This window comes from Dreissena polymorpha, chromosome 1 (assembly GCF_020536995.1).
Source record: "Dreissena polymorpha isolate Duluth1 chromosome 1, UMN_Dpol_1.0, whole genome shotgun sequence".
Taxonomy (NCBI): Eukaryota; Metazoa; Mollusca; class Bivalvia; order Myida; family Dreissenidae; genus Dreissena; species Dreissena polymorpha.
In genome coordinates this window covers 50,952,562-50,979,199 of record NC_068355.1, presented here as the reverse complement: position 1 = coordinate 50,979,199, position 26,638 = coordinate 50,952,562, and the positions used below count along the sequence as shown (strand labels likewise).

Here is a 26,638-nt window from a genome sequence, read left to right as displayed (position 1 = left end):
CTTATTTGTTAAAACAGTTCATGATACCTATAGAAAACTTATACGAATGAGCGGGCTCTCCACTGTATCCCATTAAAAATGGTGAAATATTTAAAAAGAGATCCTTAAAAATGTTAACTGGGTCGCGCCCAACACAGATCCGGAAAAGTCACGTGGTATAGACACCGTGTTGATGGCATTGGCATCTGTTTAATGAAATGACAATAAAGCTTTCTCTACCATTGCTCCAGAACATAAAGTTGTTCAAGGCCACTCTTCTCTTCTTATTTATGTAAGCTGCTCCCTGTGCTATGCCGCCCATGCAGTATTTGGTATTCTGCAAGATAGATGTGTAGATGGTTTAAACACTTCAAAGCGTCTGAGTAAAAGAAAAAACATTGAGAACAAGCTTCACACAATTATTCCCCTATCAGACATCTATGGTTTTATTAGACCAACACCAATTGATAATTGAAATCTCGAAGAAGTTCCTCTTCAACAAACTCCAACTTTGGTCACCAGGTCACTCCAAATTTCTATAATATACTGTATGCAATTGTCAGGAAAGCCAAAAGTACCTTGCAATTAAACTGCTTGAGAAGGCAAAGGGCCCTTTCAGGAAAAAGTCCTGTGTAAGTCTCTAATCTTTGACCTTCCACCCTTAGCCAAGTACCAAGCCATGCCGCAATGCATATTCTGACCAATCCTTAAATATGATGGTTTCGTGTTTTTTCTTAAAATGACTGCGTCTGTTTTAAATGATTCATTTAAAGCATTTCTGTTGTTGAAATAAGGGCTATTGTAAACTTCTTTTGATCAAATACTTGTGTTTAACCTAAGTACAGTACAGTAGGGTTCGTATTTCCCCAATGACAACAAGGGAAGTAACTGTCTACAAATAGTTTTGTGACTTTCTAAACAAGTAAGAAGTGTCTTTGATGCGTTAAAATATTTACATAAACACTTTAAAAGGCACTTATTTGTGAAGAGCAATAAACATAAAAACATTTGTTAGCTATGTTTTCTTTTCTATGCTTGTAAGTGAACGTCAACTATACAAGTTATAATAATTACGTAGTTCGGATAAAAATATTCGGATGAACACCTGTTTTATTTGATGTTCAATATGCATATAATTATGCTTAAAGGCTTTGCTATAATCAAACATAATTGTAAAAAATATGTAAAAATGTTTATTTTTTATATATTATATTATTATCGACTACAGTTATTGGCACAAAACTTAACATGTGTTTTAGGTTCTGTACTTTAGTAGCATTTCTTTAGAGACCCAACACTGTGATCAGCCTTTAATGCATCTGCTATCTTGAGTTAAGATGGAGGTTTCTCTCTGAAACTAAGTGTGTAGCTGGGTTTCTTAACTAAGCAAAATACAACAGAAAGGCAGGAATACAGTCATATTGTTGTACTTGGCCTTTGTTTTTATTTTAACCATGATAAAATTAATTACAGTATTCGACACTAACAGGAGTCCGGTACACCAAGACTCGTGGAAATGAGACTCCGACTCCTTGTTTTTGTGTCAAGGAAGTCCGTCAGACTCCTTCAAAATCGCCTGTGAATTATAAAAAATCCCTTGGTTTATTCATTCGTTTCGCAAAATCAGAACTTGTTAACACTCTTAAGTCGCATTTATTGTCCAATCTTCATGAAACTTGGTCAGAATATTTGTTTTAATGATACCTTGGATGTGTACTAAAATGGTTCCGGTCTGTTGAAAAACATGGCTGCCAGGGTGTTCACTAGTCATGAAAGTTGGTTAGAACATTTTGTTCTAATGACATCTTGGGCTGCACAGAACAGGTCAGTCCTTTGAATCTCAGGTGTGCGATTTTGGGCCTTTCAGGCGCTCTTGTATATAAATGAGTTTGAAAATAAGGTTTTGTATTCACATATTTAAAAGTTGACTTTACAAAAATGCCAGTTTAAATTGCATTGCTGTACAGATAAAATAAATATGTTAAGTACATTACCTACATGTCTGTTTCCATGAACTGCTTTGTAAGTATCAAGAAGTGGAAGAATATTTAAGGTTTCAGGGCTTTTTTTACCGATTTTGTGAATCGGCCCTGGCCCCCTCACTTTGTGAAAAGTGAGTCCCGAACTTTTAACAATTGTAAAAAAATGATTGCGAACTTCTGAAAATTGTGAAAAACAAGTCGCAAACTTGTACAAATTGTGAAATTAAGTTGGTGAAGAAATAGTATAGTAAAAGCATGTTTAATACAAATGTACTTGCATCATATTGAAATGTCTTTAAATAATGCATTAAAATCATATTTACATTGTCTTGACACTTTTTAGCTCACCTGTTTGCTCAGGTGAGCTTTTGTGACCGGTCTTTGTCTGTTGTCCGTCCGTAATCATTTGTTCGTAAACACTCTAGAGGCCACATTTATTCACCAATCATCATGAAACTTGGTCAGAAGCTTCGACCCAATGAAATCTCGGTTGAGTTCGAAACTGGGTCGTGCCGGTCAAAAACTAGGTCACTAGGTCAAAAAAAGGAAAAAAACTTGTAAACACTGTAGAAGTCACATTTCATTTCCAATCTTCATGTAACTTTGTCAAAATGTTTGTCTTAATGATATGTTGGTTGAGTTAAAAAGTGGTTCCGGGCCGTTAAAAAACATGGCCGCCAGTGGGCGAGGCAGTTTTTCTTATTTGGCTAAAGAGAAACCTTGTCAACACTCTGGAAGTCACAATTTTTGCCCAATCCTCATGAAATTTGTTCAAAACATTGGTTTTATTGATTTCTCGGACGAGTTCGAAAATGGTGCAGATCAGTGAAAAAAACATGGCCGCCAGTGGGCGGGGCATTTTTCTCTATATGTATATAGTGAAAACATGTCAACACTCCAGAAGTCACATTTTTGTCCCAATTTTAATGATATTTTGTCAGAACTTTTGTTTCCTAGATACGTGAGTTAAGTTTGAAAATGGTTCCGGTCTGTTGAAAAACATGGTTGCAAGGGGGACGTGGCAGTTTTCCTTATATTTATACAGTAAAAAGGCTTGCAAACAATCCTGAATTAAGGTCATGTAACATGTGAGACAACTCTTCTAAATGATGCTTTTAAGAATACAGTAGATACTCCCCTTTAATGTTTTCATTATAATACAGTGTAGTTGTGTTTCATTTATGTATTAATTGTTATTCGAGGTTGGATGTTTTTATGCCCCCTTTTGAAGAAAAGGGGGCATATAGTGATCGGACTGTCCGTCCGTCCCTCTGTCTGCCGGTCCGTCTTTCCGTCACACTTTGCAATTAGGTTTCCAAAAATGCTCATAACTTCTATGTCCCTTGAGATATAACCTTCATATTTGGTATGCATGTGTATATGGACAAGGCCTTTCCTTATGCACACATTTTTTTAGCCCTGTGACCTTGACCTTGAACTAAGGGTCTGTGTTTAGGTTTCAAAATCTGCGTTTAGGTTTCGAAAAATGCTTATAACTTCTATGTCCCTTGAGATATAGCCTTCATATTGGGTATGCATGTCAGTGTCCGACAAATTTCTTATTTTTCAGGTAGCCCACTGGGCTACCAATAAAAATATTTGGTAGCCCATAAAATTTTCCTACAAAATGATAAGAGGCAGGTTTTCATCTTTATTTTATTTCTTCATATACATAATATGTATACATACATATACATAATACAGCAAGTAGTCTGATGTACACAGTCAATATCGTTAATTAATGTTACAGTACAGGCACCGTGTACTTAAATGTAAATGTACCAAAGAAAATCATATATGAATACTACATGTAGATATAACATGTATGTGCACATGTATGTGTACCTAAATTCGGACAGCAGGTTAAGTTAGAAACGTAAATAAAGCGTTTAGATGATCAATACAATTGACTCGTATGGTGTTACTCAATGCAATTGCCCTTTTTAACAACAAATACAGAGTTTCAAGAAATCAAGAGTATTAAATCATTTATTTACTCGTGTCCGACTTTAAGTGCTGTCCGAATTTACGTATTGCATCCGTATGTTACGACACTTGTGTGCAGTCAGTATACAATACAATAATTGTTTCAATAATGAAGGAACTATTACAGTGTAACGGTAACGATACAGCGTGTTTACATTATATTTTATTAAGAGGAAATGTCAATGCCAAATAATTCGCGAGATACCCCGGTACTTTAGTTGAAATTCACAACGAAACTTTTAATGGAAATTAAATGATCTCAATGTTGTACCCGCTACGAAATTTTTATTTACAAATAAATACACCCATGCCAATTTTTGCGCGCTTTTTATCTTGACAAAGAAAAAAAATGCATAATGCATAAGGACAAGGTCTTTCCTTATGCACACAATTTTTTACCCCTGTGACCTTGACCTTGAACTTAGGGTCCGCATTTAGGTTTCGAAATCTGCGTTTAGGTTTCCAAAAATGCTCATAACTTATATGTCCCTTGAGATATAACCTTCATATTTGATTTGCATGTGTATATGGACAAGGCCTTTCCATACGCACACAATTTTTTATCCCTGTGACTTTTACCTTGAAGTATGGGTCCGTGTTTAGGTTTCTAAATCTGTGTTTAGGTTTCGAAAAATGCTCATGACTTCTATGTCCCTTGTAATATAACCTTCATATATGGTATGCATGTTTATATGAGCAAGGCCTTTCCATACGCACACAAATTTTGACCCCTGTGACCTTGACCTTGAACTTGGGGTCCTCGTTTATGTTTCGAAATCTGTGTTTAGGTTTCGAAAAAGGCTATAACTTCTATCAAAGCATTTATGGGGGGCATATGTCATCCTATGGTGACAGCTCTTGTTTTTAGCTCACCTGATAGCTCAGGTGAGCTTTTGTGACTGGTCTTTGTCCGTCATCCGCTCCACATTTGTTCGTAAACACTCTATAGGCCACATTTATTGTCCGATCTTCATGAAACTTGGTCAGAAGATTTGTCCCAATGAAATCTTGATCGAGTTTGAAACTGGGTCATGTTGAGTCAAAAACTAGGGCACAAGGTCAAAAAAAAGAAAAAGCTTGTAAACACTTTAGAAGTCACATTTAATGCCCAATCTACATGTAACTTTGTCTATTGTCTGTGTTAATGATATGTTGGTTAAGTTCAAAAGTGGTTCCGGTCCATTGAAAAACATGGCCGCCAGTGGGCCGGGCAGTTTTTCTTATATGGCTATAGAGAAACCTTGTAAACACTCTAGAAGTCACAATTTTTGTCCAATCCTCATGAAAGTTAAGCAAAACATTGGTTTTATTAATATGTCGGACCAGTTCGAAAATGGTCCAGATCGGTGAAAAAACGTGGCCGCCAGTGGGCGGGGCATTTTTCTCTATATGTATATAGTGAAAACATGTGAACACTCTAGAAGTCCCATTTTTTGCCCAACTTTCATGAAATTTGGTAAGAACATTTGTTTCCTTGATACGAGAGTTGAGTTGGAAAATGGTTCCGGTCAGTTGAATAACATGGCTGCCGGGGGAGGCAGTTTTCTTATATTTATATAGTAAAAAAAAAGCTTGTGAACACTCTAGAAGTCACATTTTTTGCCCAATCATCATGAAACTTGGTGAATAGATCTGTTTTATATATATCTCAGATGAGTTTGCAAATGGTCCCGATGGGTAAATAAACATGGCTGCCAGGGGGGTGGGGCAGTTTTCCCTATGTGACTATATAGAGAGAAACCTTGTTTTCGAACACTATAGAAGTCACATTTTTTGCCTAATCATTGCGAAACTTAGTCAAAACATTGGTTTTATTGATTTCTTGGACAAGTGGGAAAATGGCTCAGATTGGTGAAACACACTTTTTAGCTCACCTGATTGCTCAGGTGAGGTTTTAGGATTGGTCTTTCTCCGCTGTCCGTCCGTCCACATTTGGTTTGTTAACACTCTAGCATTCACATTTCTCAAGCATTCTTTATCAAAGTTGCAGAATGATCTCAGTCAAGTTTGATGATGAGCAAAATCACATAATTAATGCCATTATTATTGCCCTCGATTGTCCAAATTTTCATTATATTATACAAAATCCTTGTAAGCAAAGTTTGATGTTTTTGGGGTCAACTCAAAATATAGATCACTATTTCATATCTTACAAAAACAAAAACACTCCCTACGCCAGAGTTTTGGTTCAATAATGGTGAAACTTGACCAGCATGTTTGTCTGGTCAATATCTAGGTCATGTTTGACATAAGGTAAAGATTGAATGAACCGACTCCTCTCAGGTGAGCGAACTAGGGCCATCTTGGCCCTCTTGTTTTCAACAAATAACCACTTGCAGCTAGATCAACGATATTCTGACTGGAAGACTCTGTCTTAAACCATTGAAAAGCCTAACTCTGTCAATATCTTGTCTCGCTTAATAAACTTATGTAAGAAATGTTAACCATTTATTTTATTTTTTCAGGTTTTAAAAAGCATAAAAATGTACACTGTTTGAACAATACTGCACATCATGAAAATGCATTAAAATCAATGTTCATATAAATGGATAACACTTTTACTTAAGTTAAACTAATATTTACAATTGTTAACGGATAAGGTATAGAAATTGAGAATAACAAGTCACACTCTTGGTTACAATACTGATACATGTACATAAATCATGCATATCATTTACTTTCATCAAAATTTCAAATGACTTTTATATAATTAAATCCATGTCCGTTTTAACAGTGCATTGTAAAAACACTAACCCTTCTGTAGACATCTTTTGTTTCTTTATTGTAATCCCGAAGTATTTGATGTATTTTAAATCTTTTTAACATAGAAACGTGAGTTTCACGACGCTATTTTGTTTGTTTAATGGTGAGGTTGATCAGCCGCTAATACATAGGTTGCACCGGTTTCAAAATTTTAATCTATTCACGTTTGTAATCGTTTAAACAAGCGACGCCAGTTAAACGATAAGTAAACAAAATTTGCGAATTCGGAATGAAAAATGGTGAAACGAAACGTATTTATAAATTGAGAAATGGTCGTTTTTGACAATTTTGAGCACAAAATGTCCGTTTTTAGAGTTTAAAACAGCCATTTTTGTAAAAACAATCTCTTTTGTATTAGATTTGTGAATTGTCCGTGACAAAATGTCCGTCCACGGCCAGTCTCAAAGAAGGAAAAAAAGCCCTGGGTTTACTGTATAATAGTTTCTAGTGAATCTTTATCAAGAACGCTTTGTTGTTGTACATTTTGGAAATATTGAAGTGTTACAGTTACATGAATGACACCGTTAATATTTTCTCTTAACTTCAAATTGTTAAAAAAAATTTTTTACAATAATAATGATTTTATCCAATAAACACTTGTAAATGATCTTGTGTTATGGGTACTAAAATATACATGAACAGATGCTCCTCATTATGTACTGCAAAGTACCTCCCTCAGTAGTAAAGCAAAACACTTAACTCTTTGCGATAAGTTGAAGAAGAGGGGATGAGAAATCTTTAATTTAATAACAAAAACAGGCAGTGAAGAAATATTCTTATTATAACCCCCTCTTACACCGCCCCTTCAAAAAAGAGGGCTGTATATTGCTTGCACTCATCCATTGATAGGTAGTTGGTAAGATGGTTGCTCCGTAGACCATTCTGTGTCCAGAAATAAATTTACAGCTTTAGGTCACAAAGGTTTGTAACTTGGGTTTGAGTAGCATTATAAGACCAACATTTTTTTTTTCTCAGCATTTTTGGTATGGGGTCAGGGCCCTTTGGATTGGGAAAAATGATCATGTTATTTTTACATTAATTGGGACATTGTATAAGGAAATGTATTAAATGATGACATTTATTTTTAAATATTCTTTTTAGCTCACCTGAGCACAATGTGCTCATGGTGAGCTTTTGTGATCGCCTTTTGTCCGTTCCTTGTGTGGCGTCAACATTTGCCTTGTTAACTCTCTAGAGGCCACATTTATTTCCAATCTTAATGAAATTTGGTCAGAAGATTGGACTCAATAATATCTTAGATGAGTTCGAAAACGGTTACGTTTGCTTAAAAAACATGGCTGCCAAGGGGCGGGGCATTTTTCCTTATATCGCTATAGTAAAATCTTGTTAACACTCTTGAGGCCACATTTATTGTCTAATCTTCATGAAACTTGGTCAGAAGATTCATCCCAATATATCTTGGACGGGTTTGAAAATGATTTCAGTCGCTTGAAAAACAGGCCACCAGGTGGCGGGGCATTTATCCTAATATGGCTATATATGGTTTTAGTAAAACCTTGTTAACACCCAAGAGGCCACATTTATTGTCCAATCTTCATGAAATGTGGTCAGAAGATTGATCTCAATGATATCTTGGATTGGTAACGTTTGCTTGAAAAACATGGCTGCCAAAGGGCAAGGCATTTTTCCTTATATGGCTATATATGGCTATAGTAAAATCTTGTTAACACTCTAGAGGCCACATTTATTGTCCCATCTTCATGAAACTTGGACAGAAGATTGATCCCAATAATATCTTGGACGAGTTCAAAAATGATGCCGGTTGGTTTAAAAACATAACCGCCAGGGGGCGGGGCATTTTTCCTTATATGGCTATAGTAAAACCTTGTTAAATAACACTCTAGAGGCCACATTTATTGTCCGATCTTCATGAAACTTGGTCAGAAGATTTTGTCCAATGATATCTAGGATGACTTCGAAAATGGTTTCGGTTGCTATAAAAACATGGCCACCAGGGGGCGAGGCATTTTTCCTTATATGGCTATATATGGCTATAGTGAAATCTTGTTAACACTCTAGAGGCCACATTTATTGTCCGATCTTCATGAAACTTGGTAAGAAGATTCATCCCAAAAATATCTTTGACAAGTTGTTCAAAAAATGATGCAGGTTGGGTGAAAAATATGGCCGCCTGGGGGCGGGGCATTTTTCCTTCTATGATTGTAATAAAACCTTGTTACCACAGATGCCACATTTATTTTCAGATCCTCATGAAACTTGGTCAGAAGATATGTCTCAATGATATCTTGGATGAGTTCGAAAATGGTTTCCGATGCTTTAAAATCATGGCCACTAGGGGGCGGGGCATTTTTCTTAATATGGCTACATGTATATTTTGCTTTAGTAAAACCTTATTAACACTCTAGAGGCCACATTTATTGTCCGATCATCATGAAACTTGGTCACAAGATTTGAATCAATGATATCTTGGATGAGTTCGAAAATGGTTCCGGTTGGTGGAAAAACATGGCCACCAAGAAGGCGTGGCATTTTTCCTTATATAGCTATAGTAAAACCTTGTTAACACTCTAAAAGCCATATTTATTGTCCCATCATCATGAAACTTTGTCATAAGATTTGTCCCAATGATATCTTGGACAAGTTCGAAAATGATTCCAGTTGCTTGAAAAACATGGTCACCAGTGGTCGGGGCATTTTTCCTTATGTGGTTTCATGAAACTTTGTCAGAATATTTGTTGTAAATGATATCTTGGATGTTTATGAAAATGGTTCTGGTCTGCTCAAAAACATGGCCGCCAGGGTGATCACTAGTCATGAAAGTTGGTGAGAACATTTTGTGCTAATGACATCTTGGGCTGCACAGAACAGGTCAGTTCCTTTGAATCTCAGGTGAGCGACTTTGGGCCTTTCAGGCCCTCTTGTTTTTTTAAACCGTCAAGTGGAAATTTTAGGAAGTCATTTGGAATTTGGCTAAATTGCTGCCCCAAGTTTAACCAAAAAGCATTAAAGGCATTCCCATAATCAGTTCCTAAAGATTAAACACTTTCATGAACAAAGAATTTTGTATAGGTAGATAAGGGTTTCATTATAATTAAATATTTTCAGGAATTATAATTGAATGCTCTTATACAGGGTGTTTACAAAACAATTATTTTCTAACCAGTTTACTTAACCATGTCAATATTTTGTCAGCTTGCCTGATTTTTAAATTCGAGAAGATTGACATTTTACGGTCATGAAAGTTTTAGAGGCCGGGGGGGGGGGGGGGGGGGGGGGGGGGGGAGTTATTATTAGGAGTGGTACATTTGCTGTGTCTGGAAGGTCATGCAATCTGGAATTAATTTTCTGTCAGTGCCAAGAGGCTTAGACAAGTCACTGCTTACAACTGGTGAGACTCAGATCGTACCTACAGGTGGCAGGAGATATGCAGAATATTGTGGAGTTACCACTCTGATTTATCCATGGGGGCTTCAGATGTGTCTCATATAGTCACCTCTGGTGTATTTTGCTGATCCACCAGACAGTGTGGTATTGTGGAGTATTATCACTTAGAACATCAATGAAAAGCTTAGCACAAAGAAAAATCTTTGACAATCTTGTTGAAAAACACTGAAGTAAAAGTGCTGTGAATGTCACTGACCAAGTGAAAGAAGCTTTAATAGAGTGAATGCTTACCACTTCCTCGAATATTTTTCAGATACACAGAACAGAAAGGCAACATTTAGTGGTATACTTTGAAAGTTTTGTGCATGTCGAGGAGTGTATATAGTCCAGGATGACCATAAATGACGGTTGGTTTACTTACAATATGTTTTCGTATTGTTCTGAGATTACAATGATAAGTTCACTGGTAGCCCATATGCCCTTTTCAGAGCATTATACCCGATCTTTGACCACTTATGTCCACTTTTAAGTCATTTAAAAAAAAAATAGAATGAATGTATTTCTTTTAAAATGTGTTAAATAATTAATACTGGAGACAGGTTTTCATGGTTCGAAAAGGTTTTATCACAGCTTGGAAAGTGTTTGCTTGTCAACATATATATAAGTAACGTCCTGTTAAAAGGGTGTTTAATGCATGTGTGTAAAGTGTCATCCCAGATTAGCCTGTGCAGTTTGCACAGGCTTATTAGAGACAACACTTTCCACTTTTATTGTATTTTTTGTTAGAAGGAAGTCTCTTTTTGACGAAAATTCAGTTTAGGCAGAAAGTGTCGTCTTAGCCTGTGCGGTCATGCATTAAACCCCCTTTTCATTGACTTGAGGGTGGTTTATATCTTATAAAGTGTTATGAAGCCATGAAACATGTCAAAACGACTTACTTAATTTTAGAATATAAAAAGGTATTCATTTACATTTCTTATGTTATACATAGGCCTACTGTATATGCCAACAAATGAATCAACTGTTTGAAATGTTTATGTATGAAAATCCTATATCTTATTCATCTAAGGAAGGGAAATTTCATTTGGTTATTTTTTTAATTTTTTTTTATGTCAGAGATCTAAGCATTGTAAGAACTTTATATATCTGATTAAGGTTTCTTCCTTGCAATAATAATTATGATGAATTCAATGTTTGACACAAAAACTGCATTGGTCTGTTTTCCTTTGAACAAAAAGCAATCACTTTCTTTTTATACGCCCGTTTTAAAAAAACAGGACTTACTTTAGTTTCACCTTGGCGGCGGGCAGTCTGGTTGGCGGGCTGGTGGGTGGTTGGGTGGGCAGGCGGAGTTATCAAGTTGTCCAAAGCCTTAAAACGGGCGTATCTTGTGACAGTTTGGCACTCTTGTTTATATTAAGTTGATTTTACATGATTGATGGTTGTTACATTTCTCTTTTTAAACAGACATCGAGAAATTCAAGCATGGTGTGGAGGAGGCGTTCCATGAAGTTGAAGAAGCATTCAACGAGGCTAAGGAACACATGATCCTGTCTGTCCGTAACCATAGCTACATGATAGCCTTACTTCTGATGAGCATAACCTCAGCGGTTTTGGTCTTTGGTACGATCTATGTCTGGTGCTATCATCGTGGCCACTCATTTAGTGAAGAAGAATACTCGAAACATGTCGAGGCTGTTGATGCTGCTAAGATGAAGAAGAAGAAACCAAAAACTGAAAAGAATGAAACTGTGTCTCAGAATGATGATAAAAATGTTGAAGAGGTAAAAAGTAAAGAAAGTGTACAAGATGTTGAAAAGTTAGAAAGTCTTGATTCTACAGTTCAGGGTATTGATTCTAATCCAGGAAAAAGTACAGTTGCAGACAATAATGGGGATGTTCGTCAACGAAAGACCAGCCCTGGGACTAGTTTGAATAATAACGATAGTCCTGTAAAATCGCGTATTCCTGTAAGGAGACAAAAAAGCAAGACATCTTGATTTTGTGAACAGATCTGAGGAATATTGTTTTACACTTCAAAAATTCTGGAATTAAGAAATGTCTCAATGGAATTCAGTTTTACAATTATTGATCATTGACATATCATAAAATAAAATATGTTAACCCTTTACCACTTAGATACGTATTTTCATGCATTTGTTGTCCCTTAGAAAGTTAAATTTAATTTAAGAACTTTCTTACTAGATTTAAGTGTTAAAGCTTCATTTCCAACTCTTAGATACTGATGAGAAGCAAACAGATTAAAACCTGAACAGACTGCAAGTTACTCGCAGGCTGCTCTGGTTATATGCTGTTTGCATTTTGCCATTTTCACTTTGCTTCTGAGTGGGAAAGGGTTAAGCATTATTTGTTTGCATGCATTTTATCATAATGATAGAATTGTATGGTCTTTTTGGAGCATTTTTCTGTTTGCTAAATTGATAGAGCGCTATGTTACCAGCTGTTGATTCATAAAAAATTACTGAATATTTTATCAGCTCTGTTAAATGTAGGATGCAGGAGTTAATCTCAGATTTTATAAAGTACATGTATGTATACATTGAATATGTGCTCAAATGGAGTGTTTTTGCTCTTCTTTTAAGAATAATGGTAGGTAAATATTTAATAAATTCTCCAGTTACCACTTTTTAAAGGTTTTCCTTTAAGATTATTTAAACTTAAATTGCATAAAGAACAAAGTCCATCATTGAAAAAGGACATTTAAATGAATTAATATGCTTTGTATAACTATCACTTATTTTTGGGAAAAGCATAACATTTTTATGGATAGTTAAATGGTAGCAATTTCTTCGATGTTTAATGTATGTTAAACAAATTGTTTAACATTTAATAATACAATATAAAGTATATGAAACTGAACTTGTGAACTTTGACACATGAGATAAAACTCTGATTGGCTTAAAAATGATTTATAAATGTTCCCTCTTCTGTTCATTCATGAATACAAATTTTCATATGTAATAATATATTTTCTCCCAGAAAGGTGAATAAGTGACGTACAAAATGATTTTGACTCATAATACATACTTTTAAACTTGTTGTTTTATTAAGCATATAATGTCAATTTGAAAACTAGTATATAGTATATATGCATAGAAGTCTGAGAGCAGTTTCGTCAACATATCCTAGCAAAACATTCAGAAGAATGATCATATCAGTAGTATGAGTTGTTAGAGCCCAGCAAGGCAAACATTAAAAGATTGGCACATAATTATTTATTGATAACTGCATGTATTTACAATCTTTTCTTCAACTATTAATATCTTTCCTGAACATGTGCATATTAGTTTTGGCATCTTCATATTATACTAATTTTCATCTGTTACTGAATCAATGAATTGCATCAGAGTTGATTTCTGATATGTTTATCATTTGTTGTATGAGTGTTGTATAGCTCATATCTACTCTGTATCAAACATTCACATAAAGTACTGGTACTATTTTATTTTATTTTACTGCGCTTATTGTTTGTTATGTTTGTATTTACCAAACTTAACACATTTGTTAAAGCTTTCCTTGCAATATTAACTGACTGTTATGTGATTATTTTCCTGATTTCCAACATTCCTAAATAAATATCTTGTATGTGTGCCATTTGTAGAGTTATTGATAATCAGATATACATTAGTAGATTGAATATCTTCATGTGCAGTTTATTGTCCTGTTTATAGATTTTTTTGTGCAAATGTTAATGTTCCAGTTCGTGTAGTTTTAGCTCACCTGAGCACAACGTGCTCATGGTGAGCTTTTGTGAACGCCTTTTGTCTGTCGTGCGTCGTCCGTCGTCAACATTTTGCCTTGTGAACACTCTAGAGGCCACATTTATTGTCTGATCTTCATGAAATTTGGTCAGAACATTTGTCCCATTTATACCTCGACTGAGTTCGAAACTGGGTCATGCTGGGTCAAAAAGTAGGTCACTAGGTAAAATAAAGAAAAACCTTGTGAACACTGTAGAAGTCACATTTGAAACCCAATCTTCATGTATCTTTGTCAAAATGTTTGTCTCAAGGATATGTTGGTTGAGTTCAAAAAATGGTTCAAGTCCGTTGAAAAACATGGCCGCCAGGGGGCGGGGCAGTTTTCCATAAATGTCTATAGTAAAACCTTGTTAACTCTCTAGAGGCCACATTTATTGTCCAATCTTCATGAAATTTGGTCAGAAGATTGTGCTCAATGATATCTTGGATGTGTTCGAAATGGTTACGTTTGCTTGAAAAACATGGCTGCCAAGGGGCGGGGCATTTTTCCTTATATGGCTATAGTAAAACCTTGTGAACTCTCTAGATGCCACATTTATTGTCCAATCTTCATGAAATTTGGTCAGAATATTGATCTCAATGATATCTTGGATGAGTTCGAAAATGGTTACGTTTGCTTGAAAAACTGGCTGCCAAGGGGCGGGGCATTTTCCCTTAAAGGCTATATATAGCTATAGTAAAATCTTGTTAACACTCTAGAGGCCACATTTATTGTCCGATCTTCATGAAACTTGGTCAGAAGATTCGTCCCAATAATATCGTGGACGAGTTCAAAAACGATGCTGGTTGGTTGAAAAACATGGCCGCCAGGGGGCGGGGCATTTTTTCCTTATATGGCTATAGTAAAACCTTGTTAACACTCTAGCGGCCAAATTTATTTTCCTATCTTCATGAAACTTGGTCAGAAGATTTGTCCTAATGATATCTTGGATGAGTTCAAAAATGGTTCCCGTTGCTTAAATACATGGCCACCAGGGGGCGGGGCATTTTGTCCTAATATGGCTATATACATGTATCATGCTTAAGTAAAACCCATTTAACACTCTAGAAGCCATATTTATTGTATGATCATCATGAAACTTTGTCAGAAGATTTGTCCCAATGATATTTTGGACAAGTTTGAAATTGGTTCCAGTTGCTTGAAAAACATGGCCACCAGTGGGCGGGGCATTTTTCCTTATATGGACATATGAATCTTCATGAAACTTTGTCAGTAATTATTTGTTTAAATGATATCTTGGATGTGTATGAAAATCTTTCTGGTCTGTTGAAAAACGTGGCTGCCAGGATGTTCACTAGTCATGAAAGTTGGTAAGAACATATTGTTCTAATGACATCTTGGGCTGCACAGAACAGGTCAGTTCCTTTGAATCTCAGGTGAGCGACTTTGGGCCTTTCAGGCCCTCTTGTTTGGATCGTAGCTGTTAGATGTTAGATAGTTTTACTGAAAACTGTTTTTGCTTTTATTCCCTAAAAGCAAAAGAAGTTTACGAGTGATTTAAAACGATAATTCCTTGTTTCAAACAGTGTAAAATAACAGGGAAAATTGTTTGTAATTTTCACTTTTTTACTGTGAAATAATGTAGTTTTTTGACACTCATTATGTCATTATTCCAATAAAATCTCAAAAGTAAGTCTTTAAAATGTAAATAATCGGTAGAAGAAGCATTGAATAAAACGAACATTTGTTGGTGATTGGTATATTGGTAATTGTTTGTCACTGATGATAATAGAAAATAAATATTTTCATTTGTGACTGTGCAACACTTCAAAATCTTAATTTCTTTAATCACTCACACATTATAATAGATCCTTTATTTTATTGTTATATATAGGAATTGTGTTCTTCTTGTTATTAAATTGTACCCATGAGATATTAATAGATTTAGTATTGTTTGTCTGTGTACCAAAATAAGGGAAATATCTTTATAAAGATAAAATGCAGTTTTCCCTTTCAGAGCATGTTCATTGTACTTGAAAATCAAAACTGGTATTACTCATGGAAATTATTTCTCAGGTAAACAGCATAGTGTACCAGGATCATTCTAATTTCCAAATATTTCAATTATTTGGGTATTAAAAATTGAGTATAAAATTATTTTATTGTATTTCAATAATTATAATAATTCATAATAATATTATTTCACCATGTAGCGTTTTAATTGCATTGTGCTAAATTTAAGAATTGGCCTATTCAAACCATGAATGTGAAGTACCTGTGGGGTTTAGATTGTGATTGTAATTTATCTTGCAGTGTGTAAAACATATTTTAGTATCGCTGATTTAATGTTAAAATTGTCCAAAAAATTTAATGATTCTATATGGAAAATACAGGGTTTCATTTTTTCATTCTATTTGGAAAGGAAGTGTTTCTGGTTTAGTATTTGATTTCACTATTCAGTTAATTGGTCAATAGAATGTGTTTAGATTAACCACAAAAGTAATGAAAATGAACTCTTCCAGTGCTGGAACTGAATTTTGAAGGCCTTTGCAAACAGTTTGGATCCAGATGAGACGCCACATAATCATCAGGATCCAAACTGTTTGCTATTCTTATAGTATTGTATGAAAAAAATCGAAGAAAATGCTAATTTTAGAAATTCAGCAGACGACATTTTAGCAGACAACAAATTTCCCAGCATGCAAAGGGTTAAAACTACATATAAGTCATGGAGGTATCTTTCCATATCTTGCTAAGTAAATAAGGGCACCTTTGTAAATTTAATTTGCAGCCAAATTGTTATCATTTAAAACATAAAGCAGTATGTAACAAGCATCAAAAGGTGATTATTGATTTTGAAGCTACATGCAAATGTATGTGAAAGACTAATTTCTTTGCAGTTTATATTGATGCCATGCTGTTTGTTACTTGATACTGTTTGAAGGTATTAACCCTTTCAACCTAAATACTTGTAATAATTGTTATGTGTTATGTACACTGTGTTCAAAATGCAATTGTTGTCTCATGTTGTTTTTAAAGTTTATTGCTATTTCCACATATCACATTTATTGTTACAAAACATTGACTTTTGTCTTGTATAGATTAACATGTCACTTGATTGTGTAAAAGAACTTGTTACATAATGTTCTTGTTTACTGACAATAATTTAAATCATATTATATTTTTATGTCAAGCTCCCTTACAAGTATCTATTGCGTGTTGCACTTTATAATTGTTCAGTGACCTTACAAAGGTGTTGTCTTTACTAGCAGTAATTGGACTGTGCTGGACAGTACAGTAGATCATTATTTTAGCCTTCAATCACCTTTGTGAGTTTCATTTGAAGTTGTTTTCAAACTATATTGAATTAAATTCCGCAATGAATTGTTTGTTAAGTTGTTTTTTTAATTGCTTGTTGGGCTCGTAAATAATCTTGTTTTCATCTTAAACATAAATGATATAATTTATTTGCTTTTAATAGAATCTGTACATGTCTCCTGTAGATTATGGATGCTATTTTGATAAAATGAAAAGCAGATGTTTTCTTAAGAAATTATTACCAACTCATGTACTAACAGGGTCGTAATACCTCAGTATGCATGCGCTAGTATGAGTTTTGCCTGGTAACTCAGTACAAGATTGTGTAGCACTGACTGTGTATTTATTAATGCAGTTGTTCGTATTGGTATTAAATATGTATGTACTACATTTGTGTACTCGAGCACCCTTTTATCTGTCCATTCTCCTACACTACTGTCTAATGCTTAAACTTTTTCTTATGGATTACCAAATTACCATAGGATATATATTTATTTGAATGATTCTGTTTGAATCATATTTATTATCATAGTAAGCATCAATACATGTCCATCAAGGTGAGATAAGTTTACTTTGTACTTTAATAGAATACTTTATTTCATTATGTATACCGGTAATCACACTCTTTATATTTTGTTATCCCCTGCCATCGGCGGGGTGAAACTTGGTATGAGTATACATATGGATAAGAGGATGATGCACGCCATATGGCATTGTACACCTTCTGTTAATAACAGAGTTATGACTCTTTGTATCTTGAAAAAATGCTTTTTTGAATGTCAAATAGAACACTTTTGTGTCCAGAAGCATATTGGCTGGGGATATCAATTCAACGAATTTGCTTGTTCTCTATGTATTGTCTTTCCTCTCTTGTAGCCAATTGTGCACACATTATATTCTGTACTCCTATATTATAACAATTATATCTTATTCATTATAGCTATGGGTTGGTGTTAAAAAACCTTTGTTCACATGAAATAAAGTCATATTTGCATACTTAGAGAGGATTTAACTATTGAAGATTAAATGCAGTTGTCACTTAATTATTTTAATTAAGTAAAAAATAAAACAAACAGTTCAAGTGATTTATGAAATATTGTTAAAAATTCATGTCATTGCACATGGACAACATTTGATCTCAAATAACTTTTTAGTATTAGAAGGCTTGATATTGTCCAATATAGCATTGTGAACTATGGCAATGAACAAATATGTATTGCTTTTATGTATGAATATTCGCAAACTTTTCCAGAGCAGTATCTGTTGTTCCTGAACTCTGTCCTCAAGTAGTATACAATAGTGTTCCTTTATGCCCCTGATGTATTTTTTACCTACATACTAGTATCTTAGAGATTTAATAGATGAGGCATTATGTAAAAACAGACTGAAGGGAGTCTCACTGATCATGCACATGTATTCGCAAGTTGATAAAGTTAATGACCATTTTCCATCTTATGATATGCTGTCTTTCATGTCTGTCACTTTTGATAACTTTTTAAACATATTTGTTTCACATGTTAATGATTTAACCAGCTGAGTTATGTTTGTTTTATTTTTCTTTAATGGTTTTGCATGAGTTTCTCCTATCTGTTTAATACCTGTGTTGGATATAACAATTTGTATTATGTCTCCATATACCCATTCCATGTCAAAGCATATACGTATATCTTTGTATATATAAAGTATTAAAAATAAATTAATTTGCAGATATTTCTGTTTTACATAAGATTTCTGTTTGACAATTTCCCTTATCTCCTATAATTGTTAATAGGATCTAACTCATAATTTTGAAATAACTGTTCCCTATTTAGAGATAAGTCGAATGATTAAATTTCAACATAGATCAGCTTGTTTGGATTGCGACCTCGTCATACATCAGAGTATGTAAATGTCCCACAGAACGAGGTCAAGTAGGGTCACTTTATAAAAAGTTTATAGTGAAATCTTAAGTATGGACATTGTTCAGCTTGTGAAGACAGACAGTTCAGCGTTCATCACTTACCAGTACTGTTTAAAATGCCAGAAATATTCACAATTTCGCAACACATTGTTGAGTGCAAGTTCTTAGTCCCGAGCTCAATGGTCAATGTAATACTTTATGGCCAGTGTCTCAATTTGGGGCGTGATGCAGATTTTTCAGATTGAACTATATGGTAAAAAAGGTTTGTCAAAAAGTTGTGTATCGCATAACAAACTCATGTTCACCCTATGCATTTCTGTTCAACTGTCAATATTACACTTGTATGAACATGATTTCATAAGAATGAACTTGTTGACAACAGGCTCTTAATGTGTCGAAGCTATAAAACACTTATTTTACAATCAGTTTTAACTGTCGGGTGTTTGTCATGCTGGCGATACAGAATTTGACCTCTAAAGGGGTATTGTAATATGTTGAAGGCAATGCTTCCACACACACGAATTATAAGTCAATTATAAATCAATGCAAGTGTGTATTACAATGTCATAATTTGGAAGAGGTATAATTCACCTGTCTTCCTCGTTGTCTTCCAAGTATCATAATTGGCTGTTTTGCGTGACATCATGACTTTAGATGCAGCAGTGCAGCCTGGTTCCTCCGTTTTCAGGACTCATCCATTCTTTCATTCATTCACCCATCCATTTTAAACGACCTCGCTGACATGCTTCAAAACAAAGGTGCGAGTGATATTTTTTTGTAATTCGCTAGGCTCACTTGGTATTAAATTAATATGTTGTTTTTTTACCACGATCATAACAGTCAAATTGTTCTTATTTTTTGAGTTAATATTGGTTGATTTTATCAAATTATACGCTGTCAAATTATACATGGTTTTATTCAATGACGGTGTACTGGTAGCGAATGCTTGTCTCTACGCGCGCATTTATGGCATTTTTAACGGAAACGCTAGTAGCGACGGGCATCTGAGGAATACCGGCGGATGTTTAAGAAATATACGCATAAATGTCGTGCAATACAACGTTTTTGGCTAAATCGTGCAGAAAATACATAAATTCCCGCTCTTCGTACGCTTGCGCGCCGATTTGTATAACAAAGTTTTCTTTCCCTGGATTCATGTATTGAAAGGTGTACTTTTCGTTATGGATACGGGGTATTTGCTTCGGGGATGATAGTGCCGACCTCTTTGTCAAAGATTTTTGATAGTATAGTTGAGCGAACTAACTATAAACTTTGAATGTAAACAAAAGTCCACCAATGTCCCTCAGATAGAAGGAAAGGACTTGAAATTTTGGGGTCTATGCAAATCACAATACCGCAAAGAGGATTACAAAGTTTATTTATCTATTTATCTATTTAATTTTCATGCTTTAATTTCTATTCTAATCTCCTGCACATTTAAAAACAAATAAGAAATTATAGTCTAGATTATCCCTGATGATCTAATGTCAAATGTTAAAAACAAATGTTCTTGCTGTGCTCCGCTGTATTCGTCATAAATATATTCAGTTCTCAGGTCCAGTTCTTTCCAGTTACCCGATGGAACTACACAGTACACATCACTGCTACACTTTTTGAGGTTTACTATGATATGAATTCTTCCTTCCTGTCAGTGTATTTCTCTGTATAATTTATTTGTAGTTGTCTTTATGAAACTGATGGCCAATATTCAACTAACTCTAGTAAGCATCATACGTCTTATTAAACTTCTATCTTCTATCCCATTTTCCATCAACTTTCTTCATCAATATTCAACTAGTTCTAGTATGCAACATACGTCTTATTAAACTTCTATCTTCTATCCCCTTTTCCATCAACTTTCTTCATTGTAATTCTTACACCAACAAAAATGGGATCTACAAGGATATAAGAATATCCATTCAGATCATTATGCTTATGATTAATCCCTTATAACAGCTTTCAATTATACCACATTTTACTACTTATCAAAATCACATTGCAATAACATAATATTTCCGTAACATCAAGCACTACAAGTTTTACAAGAAAAACAAAACAATACAGAATGATTACTACAATAATGCATATGTTGGACGAGAAAGATTATTGTTTAATAACATACCCCATTTAGATTCCTTCTATAAACACAACACTCTAGATGCCTCCACAATGTGGCCGACGATCAGAAATTCTGATGGCACCTCCTTCCACGCAACAAACGCACTGGTCTTAAGCCCAAATTCAACTGACTCAGAAACACACAGAAAACTCTCGAACTCTGCCATACACTAACCAGGCTTCCTTGAATAAACAAAAGTATCCCCATACCCCAGAACTGACCCTAAATTTCCCATTAGATTTGACCGCATGATTTATGATTTCAGGGCTTTCCGTACTCTTGGATGTGTATCCCGCAGCCGGTTTATAGTAACATTTATACTTGCTATTCTAATTAACTATATTAACATTTACACACACAAAAAAAACAACCCTATTTCTTTGACACACCCCCCTGCTTAAGATGAAATTCCCAATTTCTGTCTCAACCTTTTGGATTTGTGTCAAGACTAGGTTCATGACTCATGTCCCATATTTTCGACTGAGATAATCAGCCCCGACATTTTCAGTTCCCTTTATAGCAACAACAGTGAACCGGTAAGCCTGCAAAACAAGAGCCCAACGCATGGTTCTACCATTAGAATCCTTTGCCTTGTTCAGATAGACCAGTGGCATGTGGTCTGTTTCTAAAAGAAACTTCTTACCATATAAGTATGTGTGGAATTTCTGTACTCCCCACACAACTGCAAGGCATTCTTTCTCAACCACCGAATAATTTATTTCCCTTTGCAGCAATTTACGACTAGCATATGCTACCGGAAACTTATCATCCTCATGTTCTTGCAGAAGTACTGCCCCTAAACCTACATTAGAGGCATCTGTACGTAGAATAAATGGCTTACCTAAATCTGCCATTCGGAGAATTGGTGACATCGTCACTCGTTCCTTCAATTCCTTGAATGCCCTTTCATGAGGTGATTCCCAAACCAAGGTATTGGGTTTACCTTTCTTGGTGAGGTCGGTAAGTGGTACAGCCACAGCGGCAAAGTTTGGTATGAACTTACGATAATAACCTACCAGCCCTAAGAAGGATCGAAGTTCAGTCTTGGTTCGTGGTCTTGCGGCTTGAGCTATTGCTGTAACCTTCTGTGGGTTTGGTTCCACTTTTCCCTGCCCTACTTGGTGTCCTAAGATATCAAGTCTCTCACAAGCCAACATGCACTTGCTAGGCTTTGCTGTCAGTCCAGCATTTCGCAGGCGCCCTAAGACTTCTGCAATCAACGTAAGATGCTCCTCCCATGTCTCGGTGAACAGGAACATATCGTCTAAAAAGTTATCCACTCCACTAAGGTCTTTCAGCAACATTCTCATCATTCTGCTGAAGACAGCGGGTGCGCATGCCAGTCCAAATGGCATTCTTCGAAACTGCCATAGCCCGGTGTCAGTTGCAAAGCTAGTATACTTTTTGCTTTCCTCGGAAACTGGAATCTGCCAGTATCCCTTTGACAAATCAATTCTCGAAAAGTAACGGCAGTGGGATAAGCGTGCAAAAATGTCATCCTGACATGGCATTGGCTCAGCATCAAAGACTGTGACCTGATTTAACTTGCGAAAGTCCACACAAAATCTATTAGTGCCATCTGGTTTCTTCACTATAACGACTGGTGATCTATATGGTGAATCTGATGGTTCAATGACACCCATTCGTAACATCTCCTGAACTTCTTTGTTTATGGTCTCCTTCACAGCATGTGGAACAGGATATGGCCTTGAACAAATTGGCTCATCTGTAGTTGTTTTAATATGGCGTTCTACCAAATTGGTTTTCCCAGGAATGTCAGTTAAAACGTCTTGGAAGTCTTCAAGTAATGTTTGCAAAGATTCGCATTGTTTGGCATCTAGGTTTTCACCAAGTTTGACATCTTCAACAGATTCTGATTGTTCTATTATAGGACATTGTATCTCTTCATTAAATCGACCATACTCACTTAAACAGCCCTTCTCACCACTTGGTACCTTGTCGTCTTCAATAATGGCCGCTGCGATATTTATCAGTAATCTAGCCTGACCAGTTTCAGCCTCATTGCCAATTCTCTCCACATATTTCTTCAACATATTGGCATGGTATGTCTTCACGTGACCATTGACGTCAAGTCGGTAGTCTGATTCACCAACTTTCTCTACAATTTCATATGGCCCTTGCCACTGCATGAGCAATTTGTTTCGGTTTGTTGGCAACAGAACTAGAGCTCGCTCTCCTACTGAAAATGTTCTTTGCCTCGCTTTCTTATCGAAGTGTTTCTTGTATTTTCCAGCAGATTTCTTCAGTTCTTCTTGTGCAAATTGCATTGTTTCTGCTAGCCTTTCCTTTAGGTCCAAAACGTATTCATAAACAGTTTTTACCTCTGCACTAAGGGTTTCCTGTGTCAACATCTCTCTTAATATTTGCATTGGTCCTCTTACTGTTCTCCCGTAGAGCAGTTCAAATGGAGAAAACCCTGTGCTTGCCTGTGGGGCTTCTCTGTATGCGAACAAGGCTGGCGAAATGTACTTGTCCCAGTCCTTGGGTCGCTCTGTACACATACGCTTTATCATGGACTTCAGCGTGCCATTCATTCTTTCCACTAACCCGTTACACTGGGGATGGTATGGTGTAGTCACTAACTGTTTCATTGACAACAGCCTACTTATCTCCTTCATGAGTCCAGATGTAAACTGTGCTCCCATGTCACTAAGCATTTCTTGTGGAACTCCAACTCGAGTGAAAATGTCTACTAATGCCTCTGCAACGGTTTCTGTCTCAATGTTCTTCAATGCCATCGCCTCCGGATATCTTGTAGCGTAGTCAACCACCGTTAATATGTACCGGTTTCCTCTGTCACTAACTGGTGTAATAGGTCCAATCAGATCAACAGCCACGCGTTTAAATGGTGTATCTATTAATGGCATTTCTCCCAACGGAACCTTGGAAACTTTTCCTTTTGATGTCATCCTCTGACAGGTATCACAGGAGGTACAGAAACGTTTCACATCTGACATTACCCCAGACCAATGAAATTGTGACAGTACTTTATCCAATGTTTTCTGCATTCCTAGATGTCCTCCTAATAAACTCTCATGAGCTATCTTCATGATTTCATCTCGAAATTCCTTAGGGACAACAAGCTGACAAACAGGTTCTCCCTTGTTATGTTTTGGAGACGTAAATTCACGGTACAAGAATCCATTGCATTCATAATACCGAGAAGTATTCAGTTTTCCACACTGCTTTACCTCTTCCGACATTGCTTGTTCCCGGGCAGCTTGAAGAGTTGGGTCACTTTTCTGTGCTTCTTGAAACATCTGTGGATTCATCCCCTTGATCTGTGTTGGCACCTTTAGCGGTTTGATTTTGCTTACCTTTTCTTTTGAAGCCTGAGCTCTTGTGACTACTGCTGCCTGTTCGTTCACCGTTTCATCCACTTTCTTCTCTTCTGATATGGTCGCATATTCTCCAATTGCAATATCTCTGATTCCGTCAATATTCCCCAATATCAAGTCGTATACTGGACTTTCAACACACATGGCAATAACCTTACCTGTATAATAAGGTGTTTCCACAAACACTTTTGCCGTGGGGAATTGTCTCACTGTTCCATCAAGTAAGACACAATTCTGAACTTTCCCAGTAAAACTGTGGTTTGGTACAAGAGACCTCTTTACCACCACTGATGAACATCCAGTATCCCTCAAGACACGAATTTGTTTTCCGTTGACCCATCCTATGCACTCCGGCATATTTTCCCGAATAGGTCCATCACACGCTGCCGACATGACAGGTAATTTGTGACCACATGACAGACTTACCTTTCCTTGGGATAGGCCACACGCCGACAAACTAGATTTACTCACCTTTCGGTCATACTTGTCTTCAGGTCTTCTTCCACCTCTTGCTGGTTCCCAGCTTTTAAAACCATTACCTGAATACTGGCCTGATAGGTTACCACCCCTATGGTTGTTTGTGCCCATGGTGTTCCGACCATTTATCCTCGGGCAGTCTCTACGTAAATGTGGTCCATTGCAAACAAAGCAAGCCTTACCTTTCACACCATCTCTAGATTCATTCCCCGTTTTGCCATTGCCCTCATGGGCCTCAATATACCTATCTGCACAATCGGCCATCTCTGTTACTGAAGCAAACTTACGCTCCTTTAAGAACACTTGCAGTCCCTTTGAGCACCCATTCAAGTATTGCTCACGTAAAATCAAATCTCTTAAACCCTCATAGGTTTCGTCAGACCCAGCCTGGCACATCCAATTGGTTAAGTAATCTCCCAATCGAATTACAAATTGAGACGCTGTCTCCCCTGATTCACATTTACTACTACGAAACTTTTCCCTGAAACCGTCTTCGTTCAGATTGAACCTTTTTAGCAGGGCATCCTTAAGTTTCTGATAATCATTAGCCTCAGCAACTGTGAGTCTCGAATACACATCCAGGGCACGCCCCTGCAACAGTGCACTCAAATTTGCACCCCAACATTCCTTCTTCCATCCAGCACTCTCTGCAAATCGCTCAAATCTTTTGAGATATGCATCCATGCTATCACGCTTGTCATCAAAATAGGGTAACTTTGGCAACTTAGCCTTAGTACCACTCTCACTAGTAGTACGACTATCACCTCTCTGTGACCCACTACGTAATCTTTCCATCTCAATTTCTCTCTCCATTTCTAATTTCTTAAATTCTCTCTCTCTATTTCTCTCTTCACGCTCATAAGCTCTTTCTTTCCTTTCTGCCTCCTCTCTTTCTCTTATAAAGGAGAGCAAAGTTTCCCCGGACAAACCAGACTTTTCACCCATTTGAAAAAGATTTTCCAAATCAGACATGGTGAAAATCAAACCCAATGAATAAGGGATTTAACAAGAAAGTTAACTCTTATAATAACCTGCTGGCCCCTTTTAACAGTTTCTCCCCTTTGCCTGACCTGACCAGTGCCTGTGACCACACACTGACCTGTAGCAAGTCCCCTTAGAGATAACAACCCAGGTATTAACAGCACAGCACACAGAGATAAAATTTCTCTTGAATTTACAGAAAAGCTTTTATTTCCTCACTGCAGTATTTCTCTGTGATAATCGAATAGCATAACCCCACCCGTACTACCAGTTTTGTCAAAGATTTTTGATAGTATAGTTGAGCGAACTAACTATAAACTTTGAATGTAAACAAAAGTCCACCAATGTCCCTCAGATAGAAGGAAAGGACTTGAAATTTTGGGGTCTATGCAAATCACAATACCGCAAAGAGGATTACAAAGTTTATTTATCTATTTATCTATTTAATTTTCATGCTTTAATTTCTATTCTAATCTCCTGCACATTTAAAAACAAATAAGAAATTATAGTCTAGATTATCCCTGATGATCTAATGTCAAATGTTAAAAACAAATGTTCTTGCTGTGCTCCGCTGTATACGTCATAAATATATTCAGTTCTCAGGTCCAGTTCTTTCCAGTTACCCGATGGAACTACACAGTACACATCACTGCTACACTTTTTGAGGTTTACTATGATATGAATT

General features: G+C 36.1%; 2 protein-coding genes across 2 annotated transcripts; one reads left to right on the top strand and one right to left on the bottom strand.

The window, feature by feature from the left end:
* Positions 1 to 848: 848 nt before the first annotated feature.
* LOC127880401 (uncharacterized) lies at positions 849 to 12,514 on the top strand. Its single transcript, XM_052427759.1, has 3 exons — positions 849 to 901; positions 10,390 to 10,483; positions 11,544 to 12,514. The coding sequence occupies exons 2-3, from the start codon at positions 10,468 to 10,470 to the stop codon at positions 12,074 to 12,076; spliced, it is 549 nt and encodes a 182-aa protein (XP_052283719.1). The 5' UTR covers positions 849 to 901; positions 10,390 to 10,467; the 3' UTR covers positions 12,077 to 12,514.
* A 7,417-nt stretch (positions 12,515 to 19,931) lies between these two features.
* LOC127873655 (uncharacterized) lies at positions 19,932 to 25,917 on the bottom strand. Its single transcript, XM_052417603.1, has 2 exons — positions 21,943 to 25,917; positions 19,932 to 20,021 (listed from the first exon to the last, which is right to left on the bottom strand). Exons 1-2 carry the CDS (start codon positions 25,915 to 25,917, stop codon positions 19,932 to 19,934), a joined length of 4,065 nt encoding a protein of 1,354 aa, XP_052273563.1.
* Positions 25,918 to 26,638: the final 721 nt, after the last annotated feature.